The sequence below is a fragment of the Trifolium pratense genome, linkage group LG4 (assembly GCF_020283565.1).
Source record: "Trifolium pratense cultivar HEN17-A07 linkage group LG4, ARS_RC_1.1, whole genome shotgun sequence".
NCBI lineage: Eukaryota > Viridiplantae > Streptophyta > Magnoliopsida > Fabales > Fabaceae > Trifolium > Trifolium pratense.
The window spans coordinates 47,952,505-47,974,238 of NC_060062.1; the positions used below are offsets into that span (position 1 = coordinate 47,952,505).

General features: G+C 33.2%; 1 protein-coding gene, 1 long non-coding RNA gene, 1 other non-coding gene and 1 pseudogene across 5 annotated transcripts; 1 reads left to right on the top strand and 3 right to left on the bottom strand.

Moving 5' to 3' along the window:
• Positions 1-2,754: 2,754 nt before the first annotated feature.
• On the bottom strand, positions 2,755-11,496 carry LOC123881643. 3 transcript variants are annotated; one of them, XR_006799555.1, is made up of 3 exons: positions 11,094-11,496; positions 10,768-10,936; positions 2,755-4,061 (listed from the first exon to the last, which is right to left on the bottom strand). It is a non-coding gene; the product is annotated as an uncharacterized LOC123881643 (long non-coding RNA). The 3 variants fall into 3 exon arrangements; XR_006799554.1 differs by lacking the exon at positions 2,755-4,061 and adding an exon at positions 9,175-9,881 and having other exon boundaries at positions 11,094-11,495; XR_006799553.1 differs by lacking the exon at positions 2,755-4,061 and having other exon boundaries at positions 10,340-10,936.
• Positions 11,497-14,055: 2,559 nt separating this feature from the next.
• On the bottom strand, positions 14,056-17,998 carry LOC123881644. Its single transcript, XM_045930366.1, has 5 exons — positions 17,606-17,998; positions 17,469-17,521; positions 16,646-16,683; positions 15,406-16,018; positions 14,056-14,480 (listed from the first exon to the last, which is right to left on the bottom strand). Exons 1-5 carry the CDS (start codon positions 17,961-17,963, stop codon positions 14,349-14,351), a joined length of 1,194 nt encoding a protein of 397 aa, XP_045786322.1. The 5' UTR covers positions 17,964-17,998; the 3' UTR covers positions 14,056-14,348.
• A 902-nt stretch (positions 17,999-18,900) lies between these two features.
• LOC123922792 lies at positions 18,901-21,206 on the top strand (annotated as a pseudogene).
• A 238-nt stretch (positions 21,207-21,444) lies between these two features.
• On the bottom strand, positions 21,445-21,516 carry TRNAG-UCC. The gene has a single exon. It is a non-coding gene; the product is annotated as a tRNA-Gly (tRNA).
• Positions 21,517-21,734: the final 218 nt, after the last annotated feature.

Consider the following 21,734-nt stretch of genomic DNA (forward strand, 5'->3'; position numbering starts at 1 on the left):
TGGGATGTTAAAGGACAATCACCTTTTGGTATTAATATTATGTCTTCTGGTTCCTTAGTTTGCTTGTCAATATAAAAAGTAATTGGGATTTAAATAGAATACCTCAATTTCTCGAAGATAGAATCCTTTGTTGGGTGCTGGTACAAAAGATTCCAGGTCTCCACCAAGCTTCTCCACAAATTTAGTCAAAGGATAAAAGAATTCCACATATTATTGTTTCAATAATTTTGATTTTTATTTCTTCCCTGCCTTCATATCTCTGAATTATTCACCTTTCACAATTTTCATGCAGATAAAGAAGAGCACCAGCTATTCCAAAAGCAAACTTTATTATACCTTTTACTCCAATCCAATTTGGTTTTATCTGAACCATGAAGAACAGATACTATACTTCCCAGTAGACAGTTCAAAGATGACTGAGCCAGATGTCAATGCATCATTAATACTAATACTTGTTAACAAGACAAATCACAGGTATTAGAAAATAGAAATAAGAATAAATCATAGGTAGGATTGACTTGGTAGCACAACTAGAAGAGAGGAGATATTTGTGATTTCTCATAAAATAAAATGCAGTAGAATAGATCAATTGAATATATTCTTAAACTTATCACATTGTCATGACGAAATCAGTGAACAAACTTTTCTACAGCACAGGAAAAGTAACTTTCAAGTACATGTGCTAACACTTACTTTAACCGTTTTTGCTATGTTAAACACAAACAAAAAGAATAACACAAATTTATCACATGAGCAAATCTTATGAAGGCATTCCCTATGATTATTAATTTCATGTGTATTCAATTCTTTTTATTAGTTCAAATTGCTGAAGGTGCAAAACAGGACCATCAATCTATGATAGATAAGCAATTAAAACCAAAGTAAAACATCTTTCTTTAAGATAGGGATGATTTCTTCAAACAAAAATATAAGTCAAAGGTGCTAAGCACAAAAATCTTATGTCAAAAAATCTGAAAGGTAAGAATGTGTGTCATATTTCTAATTTCTTCAATTCTACTGATAGAGCTTTGTTGTGCTCTAGACATAGCTAGCTGATACTACATCACAACCACCACCCATTTAATTATTCATTGCTTTAGCTTTCGGTTCACAACCCAAAGGTCCTGCAAGTGCATTTTGAAAAGCATCTTTTCTACCTCTGAGAATATAACCTTCCTCAAACATATTCAAGTATTGAGCAAGCAGCAAAGGACACAATTCCTCCCAATCAACATTGTGGTAATTTTTTACAGCATATTCAGATGACAATCATTACAAGACACGGTACAGTCAATTCAGTATGATCCAAATATCAAATTTTGTATCCAATGTCATTCACTGTCAAATTCAGTTTATGAAATTCCAAACCACATAATCTACATATCAAATTTCATATCTAATGTCATTCTCCGTCAATTCAGTATATCAAACTTAGGGCCACATAATCCATTTCGGTCAATTCAGTTTATCAAATTTAGACCACACAATCCAAATATCAAATTTTGTATCCGATATAATTCTTTGTCAATTCAGTTTATCAAATTTCGAACCACATAATCCAAATATCAAAGTTCGCATCCAATGTCATTCTCCGTCAATTCAGTTCAGTGACGGAGCCAGGATTTTTCAATAGTGGGGCACCAAATATATAAATTTGTAACATTAAATATATAATCTAAAAAATCTTTCTTTTATAGATAGATCCAATTTTATACATAAGCTCAAAAATAACTATTTCAAATGAACTTGAAATTATAAGATAGCTTATTTGTATTACCAAACAAATATTGATATTGCCTTGACAATGACTTGAATTGAGCCTAGTTACTTTTCAATTGATGATGGGTGAATGTAGGGGACTAGTTAAAATATCAACACTAAAAATTACTAATTGATGATGGGTGAATGTGGTGGAGTAGCATATAAAAAATTTTCTCAAAAAGTTTGTGCAGGCAAGTGCCCACATAACCCCTGCCTGCCTCCGTCCCTGATTCAGTTTATCAAATTTTGAACCACATAATCCAAAGATCAAATTTAGCATTCATTGTCATTCTCCGTCAATTCAGTTTATTAAATTCGGGACCACTTAATCTAAATATCAAATTTCGTATTCAATATGATCATCTTTCCAATTTATCAAATTTTGAACCATATAGCCTCAAATATCATATTTCCAACAAGGCACGATAAAATCATTCTAATTTATGGAATTAAAACCTTGTAGGATTAAATGTCAAAAAAATGTCAAATTTTGCATCCAAAATTATTTATCTCAATTTATCAGCATAGATAAATGTATTTCTATTTATCTCAATTTGGTATAGATTCCCATAAGTATATACACTATGTGATCCAATCACTGCGAATTCAGCTGAAAGACTGCACAGGAAATCAAATCAGCTATAAAAGGTTCGATTGTGCAAGATTTGTAGGGAGAAACAGTCTAGCAGAAATAACACATTCAATTAAGAGCATGAAAGTAATATGAGAACAAGAAAACTTCATATCTCATCAAATACAAAGTGCAGCACCTGAGAGCTTATTTTGGGACATCTGAAAAGAGAGTAAGAACCCGCAATCATATACTCCCTCCATACGACAATATATGTCACTTTGGGGAAAAAATTTGTACCACAATATATGTCGCTTTATAATACCAATGAAGCATTTAATGCTATTTTTCCTATTATACCCTTAACTATTTATTACTCTCTCTTCTTTCAATTATTCGATTTATTTTTTTCATACCATAAATGAAGGACAATTTTGTAAATCAACTCATAATCTCTCTTTTCCATACAACATTAATTACCTTTCTTAATATGTGTAGAAGTGTAAAAACGACATATATTGTGATATGGAGGGAGTATGTACTAAGAGTGAGAAAAGTGGAACACTCAATCATGTCCTAAGAGTAAGAAAACATAACATATATGTGTTCAGCCAATGACAAAGAGAGTAATCAATCAAACACACTTCACATTTGTATCATTCATCTGCTTTATTTACATTTCTCATTCAAACTTTTCTTTAATCAGTTGATGACAGAAACAACAAACATAACATACCAACTAATTCAATTTCTACCAAATAGTGCCTTTAAATGTTCAAATTTGTTTTCCCCTCACTAATTAGATTATAACATATAATTTCAATTTCCAGGCAAACTTTTGGAGATTGTGACATTCATTGTACACCTCTTATTCAAATAATGAATAAATAAATATCAATCTAAAGTAAGTGGATCATATCATTAGATGTTCATCAGCAGTCTGATGATTTGCATTTTAGAATATCATCATTCCCTTGATCAAAATCATAAATTGAGGTCACAAATCCAAACATTTCTCATAATAGTTCTAAGATATCAAGAAAGAAAAAATAAAGGATTGAAGGCACCTGAACGAAATTGGTTCACACTGCCAGGGCTACTTCATAACCGCTCCAAGACAGAGTCGCAATCGTCACCGGCTCCTCCAGCGTAATTGGCGAAGACATAGCACTCCACCTAGCTTCACTCGGTGCCAGACTCGTCATTAACTACATTTCCAACTACGAGCCATAACTGTCCGCGCCGACATCTCCAATCCAGTCGGTGTAAAGTTTCTCTTCGATTCCGCCGAGAAGCCTTCCACCCGCGGGTTCACATCTTAGTCAACTCAGCCGGCATCACCGCCGCCTAGTCACCTACCATAGAGGACTGAGTGCTAGAGGACTGGACTTTTGAAACGCAGACAAAAATTGAATCCTTTGAAAGTGAAAAGTATTGCTGGCCACGTGATGGCATCGAGAAAAGTTTGATCGATGACTCATTTGCTGCTGCCACTTCACTTGGCAACTTAGTTTATTTTCCCAATTTTGCTCATTTTTCGTTTCACACCTTTCTTCTTTGACATATGTCTTCCCTTTATGATTGTACTCATGTGCTTGTCTACTGGTGGTTTGAATCGTGTGAAGAGCCTCATGTGGGGAGGGGGATTTGAAACTTTCTCGCTTCTAGATGCAACATTTTGCTAAGCCCGAGTATACATTTCAGTTCATCAACACTTAGGTAGCCATCACTTTGATTTAAACAAATAAAATATCATCAAAATTCAAAAGCATCATGCCAGGTTTGAGAAAAACAACTAAAAAGGCATCCAATTCTTACGAAGGTTTCTAATCCAGTAACTGTAAGTCGGCTTATTAAAGGCATTGTTGCCGATACAAAGGGCTTGATCCGCCTATCTTACCAGTTACTTAGCCGACTTATGAAAGGCGATTATACTTTCCAAGTGTTCTACTCTCTTAGGCGGATCAAGCCCTTTGAAATGATCAGCAGATGTTCGGGCCCATCTATCCGGATGGAAAAAATCGACTTATAAAATCTTAAATCTCACCCAGAACAGTATATAATAACATTCTCCGTCAATTCAGTTTATCAAATTTAGGACGATATAATTCCAATATCAAATTTCGTATCCAATGTCATTCTCCATCAATTCAGTTTCTCAAATTTAGGACGGGCTAATACAAATCAAATTTCGTATCCAATCTCATTTGCGCACAATATCATCATCCTACCAATTTATTGAATTTTGAACCATATAACTTCAAATATCATATTTTCCATCCAAAGAGGCACAATACGATCATTCTAATTTAAAATCATGTAGACTTAAATGTCAAATTTCACAACCAAAATTGGTCATCTCAATTTATCGGCTTAGATAAAAGTGTTTCTATTGTCATTCCATTAAGGAGCATCATAACATGCATTTCATATTATAAATATGTTTCAAAGGACTGTAGATTCAGTAAAGGTCCAATCAAAACGGAGAATGTTTGTCAACCAAAGACAAAACATGGTAGACAATGCATCCCTCCAGCTATCACTGTGCTATTTAGGCACAAATAATCAACCATGGAAAAAGAAAGAGTTGAACAACGGACTAAAAAATGAAATTCAGACAAACTATCAGGTAAACTTAAAAGGACTTCAAATTCATTGAAGAACCAATCAAAAAAATGTATGTTTGCTAAACAAAACACAAAACTAGATAATTCCAAGAGATGAAAAGAAATTAACAAAACTGGATAATTCCAAAAGATGGAAAGAAATCAAGTTCAGAATAGTTACGAAGCTTACATTTAAGGGACAGCAGACTTAATGAAAGTTCAATCAAAATGTTTGAAATTTTTGTTACTCAAACTATATCTCTCCTTTTATTAATATTTCGCATCTGAAGGAGAATACCCAACACTGAAAAATCTAGAGATGAACAATAGATCAAATAAATCAAATTCATATAACAATCATTATAAGACACAGGTACTGTCAATTCCGTATGACCCAAATATCAAATTTTGTATCCAATGTCATTTGCCGTCAATTCAATTTATCAAATTCCGAACCACATGATCCAAATATATAAATTCCATGTCGAATTCCATTCTCCGTCAATTCAGTAAATCAAACTTAGGACCACATAATCCATCTCCGTCAATTCAGTTTATCAAATTTAGACCACAAAATCCAAATATCAAATTTTGTATCTCATGTAATTCGCCATCAATTCAGTTTTTCAAATTTTGAATCACATAATCCAAATATCAAATTCCGCATCTAATTGTCATTATCCGTCAATTCCGTTTATCAAATTTAGGACCACATAATCTAAATAACAAATTTCGTATCTAATATCATTCAGGCACAATACCATCATCTTTCCAATTTATCGAATTTTTAACCATATAGCCTCAAATATCAACAAGGCACAACACTGCAATCATTTTAATTTATCGAATTAAAACTATGTAAGAATTAAATGTCCAAATTCTCACCCAAAATTATTTATCATAATTTATCACCATAGATAAATGTGATTCTATTGTAATTCCATTAAAATGAGAGGACTACATTGTCTTATAATTCCACTTAAAACATGCATTTAAATATGTTTGAGAGGACTGCATATTCATTGAAAGTCCAATCAAAACAGATTATGTTATTCAACCGAAGACAAAACTTGATAAATCAATAAATCCCAAGGACAACCGGTCAAAAATGGAAAAAATTCCAATTGATTTTTTAAATTTAGTGACATCATATCATAACTTCCCACTCATCTTAAAGATTTCATTTGTTCAACTATTAAAGTGCTACTTAGGCACAAATAATCAACGATGGAAAAAGAGATCGACGAACAACAGACTAAGAAATCAAATTTAGACCAACTATCAGGTAAACTTAAAAGGACTTCAGATTCATTGAAGACCCAATCAAAAAACAATGTATACAAAACTAGATAAGTCCAAAAGATGGAAAGAAATCAAATTCAGAATAGTTACAAAGCATACCTTTAAGGGACTGCAGATTTATTGAAAGTTCAATCAAAACGTTTTATATTTCTTTTACTCAAAAGATATCTCTCCTTTTAATAATATTTCGCATCTGAAGGAGAATATCAAACACTAAAAAAATAGAGAGATGAACAATGATCAAATACATCAAATTCAGATGACAATCATTACAAGACACGGTACAGTCAATTCAGTATGATCCAAATATGAAATTTTGTATCCAATGTCAGTCACCGTCAAATTCAGTTTATGAAATTCCAAACCACATAATCTACATATCAAATTTCATATCTAATGTCATTCTCCGTCAATTCAGTATATCAAACTTAGGGCCACATAATCCATTTCGGTCAATTCAGTTTATCAAATTTAGACCACACAATCCAAATATCAAATTTTGTATCTGATGTAATTCTCCGTCAATTCAGTTTATCAAATTTTGAACCACATAATCCAAATATCAAAGTTCGCATCCAATGTCATTCTCCGTCAATTCAGTTTATCAAATTTCGAACCACATAATCCAAAGATCAAATTTAGCATTCATTGTCATTCTCCGTCAATTCAGTTTATCAAATTCGGGACCACTTAATCTAAATATCAAATTTCGTATTCAATATGATCATCTTTCCAATTTATCGAATTTTGAACCATATAGCCTCAGATATCATATTTCCAACAAGGCAAGATAAAATCATTCTAATTTATGGAATTAAAACCTTGTAGGATTAAATGTCAAAAAAATGTCAAATTTTGCATCCAAAATTATTTATCTCAATTTATCAGCATAGATAAATGTATTTCTATTTATCTCAATTTGGTATAGATTCCCACAAGTATATACACTATGTGATCCAATCACTGCGAATTCAGCTGAAAGACTGCACAGGAAATCAAATCAGATATATAAGGCTCGATTGTGCAGATTTGTAGGGAGAAACAGTCTAGCAGAAATAACACATTCAATTAAGAGCATGAAAAGTAATATGAGAACAAGAAAACTTCATATCTCATCAAATACAAAATGCAGCACCTGAGAGCTTATTTTGGGACATTTGAAAAGAGAGTAAGAACCCACAATCATATATGCATTTCATGTTATAAATATGTTTCTATTGTGTCATTCCATTAAGGAGCACCTGAGTGTTTCTATTGTGTCATTCCATTAAGGAGCATCATAATATGCATTTCATGTTATAAATATGTTTCAAATGACTGTACATTCAGTAAAGCTCCAATCAAAACGGAGAATGTTTGTCAACCAAAGACAAAACTTGGTAGACAATGCATCCCTCCAGCTATCACTGTGATATTTAGGCACAAATAATCAACGATGGAAAATGAAAGAGTTGAACAACTGACTAAAAAATCAAATTCAGACAAACTATCAGGTAAACTTAAAAGGACTTCAAATTCATTGAAGAACCAATCAAAAAAATGTATGTTTGCTAAACAAAACACAAAACTAGATAATTCCAAAAGATGGAAAGAAATCAAGTTCAGAATAGTTACGAAGCTTACATTTAAGGGACAGCAGACTTATTGAAAGTTCAATCAAAACGTTTCATGTTTTTGTTACTCAAACTATAACTCTCCTTTTATTAATGAGCAGTGCTATTTATCCCGATGGATTTTTCACGAATTGATCACGAATTCCATTTTGGCCAATTAAAATTGTTGTTTAGCGGAAAACAGGGGGGTCATGGTTTTAGTTTATGATATATATTAAGTAAAACTTGCACTCGTGAAATTGTCGGGAGGTTTCTCTCGTGATAAGTAGCAATTTCCTTTATTAATATTTCGCATCTGAAGGAGACTACCCAACACTGAAAAATATAGAGATGAACAATAGATCAAATAAATCAAATTCATATGACAATCATTATAAGACACAGGTACTGTCAGTTCTGTATGACCCAAATATCAAATTTTGTATCCAATGTCATTCGCCGTCAATTCAATTTATCAAATTCCTAACCACATGATCCAAATATAAATTCCATGTCTAATGCCATTCTCCGTCAATTCAGTAAATCAAACTTATGACCACATAATCCATCTCCGTCAATTCAGTTTATCAAATTTAGACCACATAATCTAAATATCAAATTCTTTATCCCATGTAATTCGCCGTCAATTCAGTTTTTCAAATTTTGAACCACATAATTCAAATATCAAATTCCGCATCTATTGTCATTATCCATCAATTCCGTTTATCAAATTTAGGACCACATAATCTAAATAACAAATTTCGTATCCAATATCATTCGGGCACAGCAAAATACCAACATCTTTCCAATTTATCGAACTTTTAACCATATAGCCTCAAATATCATATTTCCAACAAGGCACAACACAATGCAATCATTTTAATTTATTGAATTAAAACCATGTAGGAATTAAATGTCAAAATTCGCTCACAAAATTATTTATCATAATTTATCACCATAGATAAATGTGTTTCTATTGTAATTCCATTAAAATGAGAGGACTGCATTGTCTTATAATTCCACTTAAAACATGCATTTCATGTTATAAATATGTTTGAGGGGACTGCAGATTCATTGAAATTCCAATCAAAACAGAGTATGTTTTTCAACCAAAGACAAAACTTGATAAATCAATAAATCCCAAGGACAACGGGTCAAAAATGGAAAAAATTCCAATTGATTTTTTAAATTTAGTGACATCATATCATAACTTCCCACTTATCTTAAAGATTTCATTTGTTCAACTACTAATGTGCTACTTAGGCACAAATAATCAACGATGGAAAAAGAGATCGACGAACAACAGACTAAGAAATCAAATTTAGACCAACTATCAGGTAAACTTAAAAGGACTTCAGAATCATTGAAGACCCAATCAAAAAACAATGTATACAAAACTAGACAAGTCCAAAAGATGGAAAGAAATCCAATTCAGAATAGTTACAAAGCATACCTTTAAGGGACTGCAGATTTATTGAAAGTTCAATCAAAACGTTTTATATTTCTTTTACTCAAAAGATATCTCTCCTTTTAATAATATTTCGCATCTGAAGGAGAATATCAAACACTAAAAAAATAGAGAGATGAACAATGATCAAATACATCAAATTCAGATGACAATCATTACAAGACACGGTACAGTCAATTCAGTATGATCCAAATATGAAATTTTGTATCCAATGTCAGTCACCGTCAAATTCAGTTTATGAAATTCCAAACCACATAATCTACATATCAAATTTCATATCTAATGTCATTCTCCGTCAATTCAGTATATCAAACTTAGGGCCACATAATCCATCTCGGTCAATTCAGTTTATCAAATTTAGACCACACAATCCAAATATCAAATTTTGTATCCGATGTAATTCTCCGTCAATTCAGTTTATCAAATTTTGAACCACATAATCCATATATCAAAGTTCGCCTCCAATGTCATTCTCCGTCGATTCAGTTTATCAAATTCCGAACCACATAATCCAAAGATCAAATTTAGCATTCATTGTCATTCTCCACCAATTCAGTTTATCAAATTCGGGACCACATAACCTAAATATCAAATTTCGTATTCAATATCATCATCTTTCCAATTCATCGAATTTTGAACCATATAGCCTCAGATATCATATTTCCAACAAGGCACGATAAAATCATTCTAATTTATGGAATTAAAACCTTGTAGGATTAAATGTCAAAAAAATGTCAAATTTTGCATCCAAAATTATTTATCTCAATTTATCAGCATAGATAAATGTATTTCTATTGTCATTCCATCAAGGGTCGTTATGACATGCATTTCATGCTATAAATATGTTTGAGATGACTACAGATTCATTGAAAATCCAATAAAAACCGAGTATGTTTGTCAACCAAATAAAAAATCCCATGTGACAACATATCATAACTCCGACTTATCTTAAAGATTGCATTTGTTCAACTATTACGGTACTACTTATGCACAAATATTCAACAATGGATATTGGAGAAAACAGTTTACAGTTTAAACATTTGAAACTTTGAATTCAATAAATCCACTATTTATCATAGGGTTGGTACTTGTGTTCTTAACTCATCTATCAAATATGCCCAATCACAAAGGATGGCATAAAACCCTACCACATAACAACCCGTAACTAAATCCTTAGACACCAGGTGAATACGGCTACATGGATCAAACAAAACCACTATCCTCCAACTGTTTCTATAAATTCTCTCCACATATTACCAAATCACCAAAATATTCCGACCTTTGGTGCAATGGGAGAGAAAACTCAATTTTCTCTCTAATAGTTTGATTCCTATTCCCATACTTTCTCTACTAAAACCTCAACACCATAAGATGAATCCAATTTTCTAGAGCAGTGAATATATTGGACAAAACTAAAGCTATGATGAATAACAAATGGAAAAAGAGAGGAATTAACCTAAAGGTTACCTTGAGAGACCGCAGATTCGTTGAATGTGGAATCAAGAAACTGTCTAGTATTTTATCCACACGAATTGAAAACACATTTTTAGGGTTTGAAGATTCTTCAAGAACATTGACCCCAAACACATAAAAAGAAATCTCCTTTAGTTTTCTTGATTGATTGCAAACACGAATCCTGAAGTATCAAACACAACAGTGAACAACATTTACATCCCTAGTTAGAAAACAAGTTCCAATGCCAAATTCTAAAATCAAACGCAACAGTTTCAAAATTCACCAATGAGGATAACGCATGATAAACGATTGCAACAATGAGGAAACTAGATGATTACCAAAAGTGCAGAGAAGAAAACTGAAACGGCAAGATTTAGAAGAAATAAAAAACCGCATCCTTCCTACCGCTAATGGAAAAGACTTCGACGAAATCGGATTTGGTTTCTCCGATATCAATTCCACCGTAACCGTTCGACGGAACTTTGTCCATGCACATTCTGATATGTAGAAACGGTTATAAATTGCGACTCCGACGAAAGCCATAACTGCAGCGACGAAGAGAAAGAGATTCCCGAATTCATCATCATCGTCGTAAAAGAAATGGAAGGTTGTGGATTTGGGAAGATCGCACGGTGGAGAAGGACTAGGGTTTGGAATGGGAACGGTGATCGGAGAGAATTCCATCCGTCAAAACCCAAAAACAGAGTCAAGTGTTTCACTTTACTAAAAGAACTAATTTATATATTTTACGCCAAATGAAACATTAACTTAAAAAAACTAATTTAAACCTTACCAAAAAAAACAAAAAAAAAAAAAAAAACTTAACGGTTATTTATAAGTGCTGCCAGCTGCACGAGACGAGACTATTCTTAACCACTTATATTTTACGCTAAATGAAACATTAACTTAAAAAAAACTAATTTAAACCTTGATAAAAAAAAAACAAAAAAAAACTAATTTAAAAAAAAATCTTAACGGTTATTTATAAGTGCTGCCCACGAGACTATTCTTAAAATATATACTGTATTTTTATTTATATATATATATAAAAAAAAAAAAATTAATGTGTCTATTTTGGAAACTATTTCATCTTATGTAATGTGTATTTATCTTCTATGGGACACTTTGATTAAAGAATTAGAAAGAATGGATTAATGCATTTTGGTGGGGAGGAAGTAACAATAATAGAGGCAACAATAATAGAGGCATCAAATGGTTGTCTCAGGAAAGAATGGTGTCTCCAAGGATAGAGGAGGGCTAGGATTCCGTGACTTTCAAGTGTTTCAACTTAGCAATAGTAGCGAAATAAGGATGGAACTTTATCACAAAACCTCTCTCGTTAGTGTCAGGAACGTTTAAAGCGAGGTATTTTCCTAATTGTTGTCTCTTTGATGTTGTTCTTGGTAATAATCCAAGTTATGTTTAGAGGGGTATATGGAAATCTAGACAAGTTTTGTTGCATGGTTGTAGATGGATGACAGGTGATGGAAGCAAAATAAAAGTGATGCATGATCCATGGTTGAGGAGCGGTAATAATAGTTGGGTTAGTGCACCTCAAAACCACACAGTTCACAATTTGAAAATGCAACAACTCATGCTTCCAAACCAAAAGCAGTGGGACGAAAGGAAAATTATCTCTCTCTTTCCAACACATATAGCGAATTACATACTTTCCATCGCTTTACTTGCTACAGCCGAGGAGGACAAGATTATATGGAAGGAAGAAAGTAGCGGAATTTATTCGGTTCGATCCGAATATAAAAAGTTGATCAGGGACAAAGGTGAATGGTGCAGCGAGCCGTGGGGGTTGTTATGGAAAGTTAAAACTCCCCAAAAAGCAAAACATCTATTGTGGCGGATTTGTAAGGATTTCATTAGAATTTGGATTCATGGGGTCACAAATTTTTGCATTCAAGCACACAACCACATTAGTAGTTGTTGGATAGAAATTCAATTGACATAGATGTGGATGACTAGTCAATGGAACAACATGCTAAGGGAATCCAAATTGGTTCAATTGATACTAACGTGTGTGGTTGGATGGAAGGAAAGGGAGAAGGAAAGAAAATATGGAAATTGAGGAACGAATTTGGACTAAACTTTAGTATAATTTCATTCATTGATTTCCCAGTTTTCCTTCCCTCTTTCCTTCCACTCAACCAACATTGTTGGATCAAATCTACTAAAAGCAAAACAACGATTGTTGTTTGACTCTGGTGCTGCAATTATTGGGATGACTAGGTTTAAAGTGTCGAGGTGACCTGGCTTTTAAAGTGATGGTGATGTGGTGAGAGGTGAAAAACACTCGCCGTAGTGAACCATTTTCCGTTAAAAATCGAAGCAGTGAAAGTGGTTGAAGAAGCTGATGCTTCTATGTTGGAACTTCATCTTGAAGAAGCTGTTATTGCCATTGTGATTATGTCAATTCATTTTGAAAAGAGGATAAATATGTGTTCCATGAATTCAATTCATGATGAAGGAATTGAAAAGACGCATAAATATGTGTTCCGTGAATTCAATTCACCGTGAAAGAATTTTGAAAGTTATGTTCCGAAGTGGAAGTAGCTTTAATATTAAAGTTTTGTAAGTTACAATCCAAAAGACGCTTCGTTTTGGAACGCAAAGACACTGTTCACCTCCTTCTTCCTTTGCGAACAGTTCTGTTTACATTGCAGTTTGAACAATTAGTGTCATATCTTGATCTCATGAAAGTAAGCAAGCTTTGTCCTATCATCAACTCCACATGGTGGAGCTTCTGTATCTCTATGATATTGAAAACAATACATGGTTTTTGAAACATTGCATTGCGTTCCGAAACCAATAACTGGTTTTTCTTATGAAACCAGTATAATTAGAGCTCTGTTCTGAAGCATTGGGTAATTGAAACATTGCAAAATTACATGGTTTTGACTAGAATGGAGGCTATATTGGTTTCAGTGAAGAAAACAATCACATTTTGAAATCAAAATCAAGAAGGAAATACAGCACTTTTGTGCAACAAGACATCTTGCAAAGTTGGAGCAGATAAGTTAGGTTCGGAACATAGGTTCCAAAACTACTTAATTTCGGGTTCAAAATTCCAAATCCCTTCTTAGGGCATTTTGGTCTGAACAGGGGGCCTGGAGAGCAACATAGGGGGCCTAAAGAGCAATTTTCTATATTAAATGAGGTAAATTCTAAAATGGACCACTTCATCAAGTGGTCCATGGTGGACTAATTATGACTAAATAATATTATAATGAATAGGAATTTTAAACCAAATTTCTCAAATAGTATTTTAAAACAAACACTTAAATAATATTAAAAATGAAAATAATCCCATACATTGCACGGGCTCGCATAATAGTATAAATAGATAGAGCAAGAGGTGAGTGTTTTTCTGTACAAAGAAAAGAGAACAAGAACAAAGATGCTGAAACCCAAAACCAAGTTAAAGTATGGATATCACGATATTAAACTATTCAGACCAGTTTCTCAGTCTACAAGAAACAAAATACTTACCTTGTCTACATATACCTCATCAACTATTTTGTCATAACATAGAAGCTAAAATACATACAAAATATTTCAAAAAGTTAGAATGCGAAGAATCCTTATAAGTGGAGTTTTCCCTTTATGAGTTTAGCAGCTTGGATTTGATCTGCAAGTGATACTTTTTTCAGCATCTTCTCTCTTCTGATAAGCTCTAAATCCAATTCACTGCCGATGTTGTTACTTGCATGATTCTGAAGACAGGAAAATCATACCATCATTAGTAGCAAAGAGGAAAAATATATCATCATTAGTTCCACTATAATTAATAGTAATCTCACTTTTCCTCTCAATATTATTATTTTTTTTTAAAGTAACAGATGAATAACATACTATACTATGTATAACTAACTAAATAAATAAATAGCAGAAAAAGGGTTGGGCTCAAAATACTCAATTGAGTATTGAGTTAAGGTCACGGTCACAGCTATACTGGACAGAGGCTTTTAAGAACTATGTATCACTGTTGAAGACTATTTTCCTAAGATAAATACAGACTATCATGATTAAGAGTCTGTTTGGATTGACTTATTTGAGCTTATTCCTAGCATACACACTTGCGAGACTGTTGGAATTGGGAGAACATATGAAAACAGCTTATGACATTTTCATAAGTTCTCCAAGATAGCTTTTGAAAACAACTTGCAACTTATAAGAAAACAATTTAACTTTGTTTTATCTATTGTTATAGAAATAGCTTATCATCATAAGCGCTTATGCTATAACATACAAATTAAATAGGGCCTACGCGCTTATGCTATAAGATGCAAATTAAATAGGGCTTAAGTTTCTAATAAGACACAACCAAGAGTGCAAGTGTTTTCAATTTCAACTGACAAAGCAACCAAACAGTTCATCACTTTACAGAAAGTGGATTCAACAATTTAAATTCCTATTTCTATAGTCCAACAAAGCTAAACTAGCTTTGTGCAGCATTCTCCTTTGTCTTTCAATGAACTAGTATTGCACAGTTTAGCTCAGAATTAATTCATCCCGCATCTCAATAGGTACGCTAATCTCATTCTTAATTGACTCATCATGTTACATTTGCTTATAAAAAAACATACATCGTGTTGCATTTATAAATAGCCAATAAATGGGTAAACATTGAAAGCCTACCTCAGTTAATTTAGAGACAAGTTGGAATTCTTGAGTAACTTCAATGGCACATTTGTCTTCCTCTGCATTTTTATATCTTTGACTCTTTATACTCTTTCTATCTTTTTTCCTCTCTCGGAGATATTTTCTCTTTTTAGTGAGCGTTATCTTTTTTATTGCTTTTATCAGTGCTTCTTTCTCCACTTTTATATTTGCCATCTCTTTGGCCTTTACCTTCTCTGTAGTACGCTGAAGCTGATTGAGGAGAATCATTTCTTCTTTTATCTTTTCGTAGCTATCCCAGTCCAGTTCTTGTTCTCCACTCCCTCCTATCTTAGCTGCTTTGGCTATGTTTTCTGTCCATGACTGAATGAATTTCTTAGCTCCAGCAATTGCCATCAATTTTTCTTTTTCTTTTTCCTCTGCCTGCAGAATTAGGTGGAACACAAGTTGTTCTTTTATCCTATCATAGCTGTCCCAATCTAACTCTTCTTGACCAGTCCCCCCTTTCTTGGCTGCATTTGCTATGTTTTGTTCCCATAAGAGGAAAAATTGCTCCCGGACCCGCTTTGACTTCAGCCGCTTTTGCCATAAACGTCTCTGCGAATAACTTATCTTTTCCTTGGTTTGATCACTGCACGAAGGTTGATAAAAGATTGGAAAATGAATTGCCATTAGCTACATTCATTTGGTATTCATGCGAAAGATCAAAACAGCCTAAAATTTATGTGCAACAGTCTTCACAAGTAAAAATAGAGCATACCTTATTGAAACCTACAGGATGATCGATATCTCGCTCCAATTATCATATTAGGACAATTTTCCTTATTACTATTACTATTAGCGTGAATTTTTTTTTTTTTGTTGACAAATTAGCGTGAAATTTTTAACTAGTGTAAAATTAGCTTCTAAATCTTGATCATCTGAAACTGAATAATTGGGTATCATCTTGTATTCATTATCGTTCATTTTAATTGTAACTTATTTATCAGACCCTTACTAAAACCACAGTGAAATGTTTGAGACGTTGTCTGATTTTTGTTTGATTTTTCTTATGTTTGTAGTCACTTTATCAAACTTTTGCTAATAAAAAAAGTGAAATATGCATACATATCTATTTCTTTTGTTCTACTCAGTTATTTTATTGATATAGTAGCTGGCTACAGAAGAAAACATCAAACATTAGAAATATTTCACCAAAGTGTTTGGTGAAAGAGCATCGGCAACAACAAAAGAAAAAAATTGAAGGACTCATCTTTACCTATGACAATGGGGACGTCCAACCATCTTCTTCTTCACCTGAAAATTTTTGGTGGAAGAGGAAAGTGAATATAATAAACCACTAAAAATGAATCATGAGTCAAGAGAAAGTAACTATGTAGTAATCGAAAATATTGTATTGCAAGACCAACTAACATCTGAATAACAATGAGAGAAAAGAACCACAACCAAAATAGTTGAATTGGTGGTTAGAAAGGTAGGAAATGGCAATTCGACCTCCTTTTGGTCATCAATTTGGATAGGTGAAGTTCCTCTTTTGTTTGTACTCCCTCGGCTATTTTCCCTTTCAAATCATAAGGATAGCATGGTGGGGGAATTTTACGAACAACAAGGAGAGGCGATGAGATGGTCTTTCTCTTGGCGTAGGGAGCTTTTCCAATGGGAGGAAGACCTTGTTGTACGGTTGAGAGAAATGTTGGAACCGGTGGTGTTCGCTATGGAAGAAGATTGTTGGAGCTGGAAGCCGGACCCGGAGGGGATGTTTTCGGTTAAATCCTCCTATAATCTTTTGGTGGATGAACTTCTGTCGGGTGAAGAGTTGGAAGACGAGGTGGCCATGGTGTTTGATCAATTATGGGATACTATGCCTAAAACCATAACACCGCAATTGATTTGAGGCTGCATCTCCGCGACCTCTATTTAAAAACCCTACCTAAAATAACTGATACTCTGGCTCAAATGGAGTACCCGTGCATCATAGATTTGAACAATAAGGCAGCATGTGAAGCTGTGATGTGAATTGTGAACACAACACATAGATAAAAATAAAGGAAGAATCCAAAGACAATCTTACTTGACTTCACCTTGGGGTCCCTCAAAGCCTGTATTGTTCTCATCTTGATTCTTTCACGGGTTTCTGCAATCAATTGTGTTCATCATAATCACTTATGCAATAAAATCAATCATCCAATAAAATTAACGAATGTAAGTAAAGTAGTACCTGCAGTGTGTTCCCTTCCTTTATTCCAAGGCACTCTTCCTTTGTTTGCTAGTCCTATTCTCATTCTTCTCATCCTCTCCCTAACAACTTTTTCATCAAGAGAATCATGTTCAAAATTTGATATTAACACAACATTGTGTTGTTGTTCTGTATCATGAACAACACTTATCTGAAGTTGTTGAATGGGGAGAACAGAACAAGCTGGTAATGCTAATTTGGGGATGGTTGTTGGAATTGGAACAGAACAAGCATTGCTAAACAGTTGTTGTTGGTTTGAATAGTAATAGTAATTGTTAGGAATATGAGTCAAAGGAAAGCGTGGAACAGACATTCCTCTTAGGAAGCTGAAATGGAACATGAATGAATGAATGAATATCAGATCCGGATTTATCTATTTCATCCCATTTATATCCTCTCTCCAATTTTTTATTAGGTTTTTTTTTTTCCAAAAAAAAGGCCATGAACCTTTATTTTTTTATTAGATTTAAATTTAAATTTTGTTCAAAAAAGATTTAAATTTAAGATATTTAAGTTTACGATTATAATAATATCTTAAAAATAAATACTCCCTCCTGTCCAAAAAAAAAATGTTTACGCAGAAATTTAGTTAAATGTAGTTAATTTTCTTGATTTAATACAAAACATGAGTTAAGTTTACTATATTATCCTCTTTGAAAAGTTTAAAAGTGAAATAAATGAATAAAAAAATAGAATTAAATAAGGGTATATTAAAAATAGTAGTATTAATTAGTTTAAAAATAATTAACTTTTGCTTATAATAGTGACCAAAATTTGAAGTGAGTTTTTTCATATAAATGTGACCGGAGGGAGTATATAATAGGAGACGAATATCTAACGAGACAATAAAAAGTATATCATATAAATAGACAATAAATATACAAATTAACTCATAGGAATCATTATATTTTTTTTAAATAAGTAGTTTGGTTGTTAAAAATTTTCTTTTTTTAAGGTGTCTAAATTAAAGTGTCAGAATTCGAATTTCAGTCCAGCATATTACATGCAATGTGTCTACGAACGGATAGTCACGAGGACAAATATTCATTCTTAATTAGCTTTACAAATAGGTCATGTCTAATATGAACGAGTGGTTCAATTGGTGCAAGCATGAAGAAGGTATTAAGTTTGAAATTAATAATTAGTAGGTTTTAAACATGAAGAAGGAAGGAATATTAGGTTTTAAGCTTAATTGTTATCAAACAGGTATTTTTTTGTCATACAAGCTTATAAGGTATAAGCTTTAAGCTCAAAATTTGGCATTGCCCAGTAAACAAATGTCAAGGTCAGGGATACCAAAGAGGAACTATGTCATTGTAATTGAATGATCGCATTTCCCTTTTTTTTCCGTTGCAGGCTGTGTTTCATGTGAAAAGATTGTGATTTGAGATACAATTTCAAATGTTGATCCTTGTGTTATGTCTTTTCAGGAACTTAAGAACCTGAGGCCTCAACTCTATTCTGCTGCCGAGTACTGTGAAAAATCTTTTCTCAGTAGTGATCACAAAGAAATGTAAGATGTTCGCATCGTAATGAGATTTTTAGTTTGTTGTTGTAGAAGGCGATCTTATCCCCTTCATGAGCTTTTTCTTGGTAAAGGATTAAATAACATACACCGGGACAAACAAGCGTGATTTTCTATTATGTTATGGCTAAAATTTTCTATTATATCATTAGGTATTTCAATAGATGCAAGTTGTATGCTTTGCTTTATGTTGGTAGGATCAAATATAATTGTGTGCATAAAAAAACAGATATGTAAATTTGTAGTGCATAAAAAATAATTTACTTCCATGATTTCTGATGACAAAATTTGAATGGTCTAAAAGTGGAGACCCTTCATTTTGTTAATGTAAAATCTGTGGGAACCGATTCAGTGATTCTCAATTTCCAGTATCAGCACTATTGTTTATACTTTATATGCAGAAGCATTTATTATTCTGATTGTTAAAATGTATGGTTGTGTACTTGTGTTGTGTGAGTGTCTCAATGGTGAAAATGATGTTTTGGCATATGGCATCCTTAAAAGGACATGGCATGATTTGTGTCCTTGAAATTTTCACTACTTGTTATTTTAAAAGCATATGAGAGATACTATAAGCTCGCGTATCATCTGCTGTGCTGACCGATAATACTTGTGTATTTTACCTGAATGGATTTTAGGGTACTTGACAACCTGAAAGATTATGCTGCAAGAGCCCTTGTGAATGCTGTTGATCATCTTGGGACTGTAGCTTACAAGTTAACTGATCTTCTTGACCAGCAAACATTGTGGATGTCTCAACCATTGACTTGAAGATCTCTACTCTAAATCAGGTAGGTACAAATACTTTTGAGATATCATGTTAATTAAACTAGGTATTTGCTTACTTGCAGAGGCTTCTTACATGCCGAACTTACACAGATAAAGAGGGTGTTCGGCAACAGCAGTTGTTGGCTATTATTCCTAGACATCACAAGCACTACATTTTGCCAAGTAGGCTTAACTGCTTTAACTCTCCTCCCTTAGTAGTTATTGACACCACAGACTGTGAATTTTGTTTTTAGTTTTGGTAAATTTGCTTCTTATTCGTTTCTGTTTAACAATGCAAGCTAGATTCGGTCAATAAAAAGGTACATTTCCGTTCATACAAACAGACTGATGCATTTAGGTACCCCTGTTGCAAAAACTCTTTCATGGCATCTTGCATCAGAAACTAAGTCAACCTTAAAAAAACGGAGTTAGCATACTTCAAAAAAGTAAGCTTTTAGTTTGAGGCCGTGCAGGACTGTTGCTTTATTTTCTTTTACCATTGATGGCATTATTGAATCACAAAGTTACTTACAAAGTGTTTCTTTTTTTATATATTTTTTACAAAGAGTTTTCGACCTTATAGGCATCTTGATTAATTGCATCCCTTGTATTTGTTGAGTATGTTTAATTCTTTCTGTTTCTCTTTTATTAGTTTCCTTATTTCCTTTTATTCCTTGATATGACTTAGCTTCATTAGATAATCCATAACCATTTTTCTTAATCATCAAATAATTATTTATCGGGTCTTAATTAGCTTCAAGTGTATTAAATGATTAAGTTCAATCAGTTGCATTGTTCCGATAGAAATAATAGCTTAGTTGCATGCCTGCAGATAAATGAAGAGATTAACCGGTTGAAGCCCTCAGCATCAAACAACCATGTACCAAACGTGGTTCCTACTTCTAGTTCTAGTGCTGCCATCCAAACTCTCGGTGTCACGGGAAGGGTAATGTCATATTCATCAGCAAGTTCGAATGTTGTTCCATGGTCAAAAGAATACTCAAATTATGATTATATTAACCCATTTTTTGCAATTGTTTGCATTTTCTTAAACTGATAATGTTTGGCAAGTTATGCATTTTTAGTGTTTTTGTTATGTAACATTTATTTGATGAACTTATTGATGATTCTTTGTCAACACTCAACAGGATGCATTAGAGGGTTTGAGACCATTGACAATCGAAACCCACGTGAGACTGTCCGTGTTCCTAGTGTCGCAGCAAAAGTGTGCTATCGAGTCTTTTTGTCAAGCAAAGATCTGCAAAATTGAGAGCCGGCTCTGCCTCATAAATACCTCTCCAGGCAAATGCAAGCTTCTGATTTGTGAAGATGTAATGCATGCTACCTTATATTTTGACAGAAGAGTTAGTAAAACACTTCAATATAAATATGGTCGTTAATCGTTGTAGTTCACTAGTTTTCTCTTTCTAAAATAAAATATGGTCTTCATAATTAGTACTCCGTATAACAAAAAGCACCAAAAATATGGAAATAGATTTGACATAAAAGAACAATATTGATTAAAAGATGCGTTTGCCGGGAGTCGAACCCGGGTCTATTGCTTGGAAGGCAATTATCCTAACCGTTGGACTACAAACGCTGCTTGTTGTTTTGATTTCTTATTTGATGAATTTAAATATTCTAAGAAATGTCTTTATGGTGTATGGGTGCCTTGCCACTTCACAGACCATGGAATAAGGGGTTGAAATGGAACATACATCACAAACCCCCAATGACATTGGAATTCCACAGAAAGGGTCAAAGTCCAGAATACATGTGGAAATAACATATTAAAGAAATATCTAAAACTTCGCATTG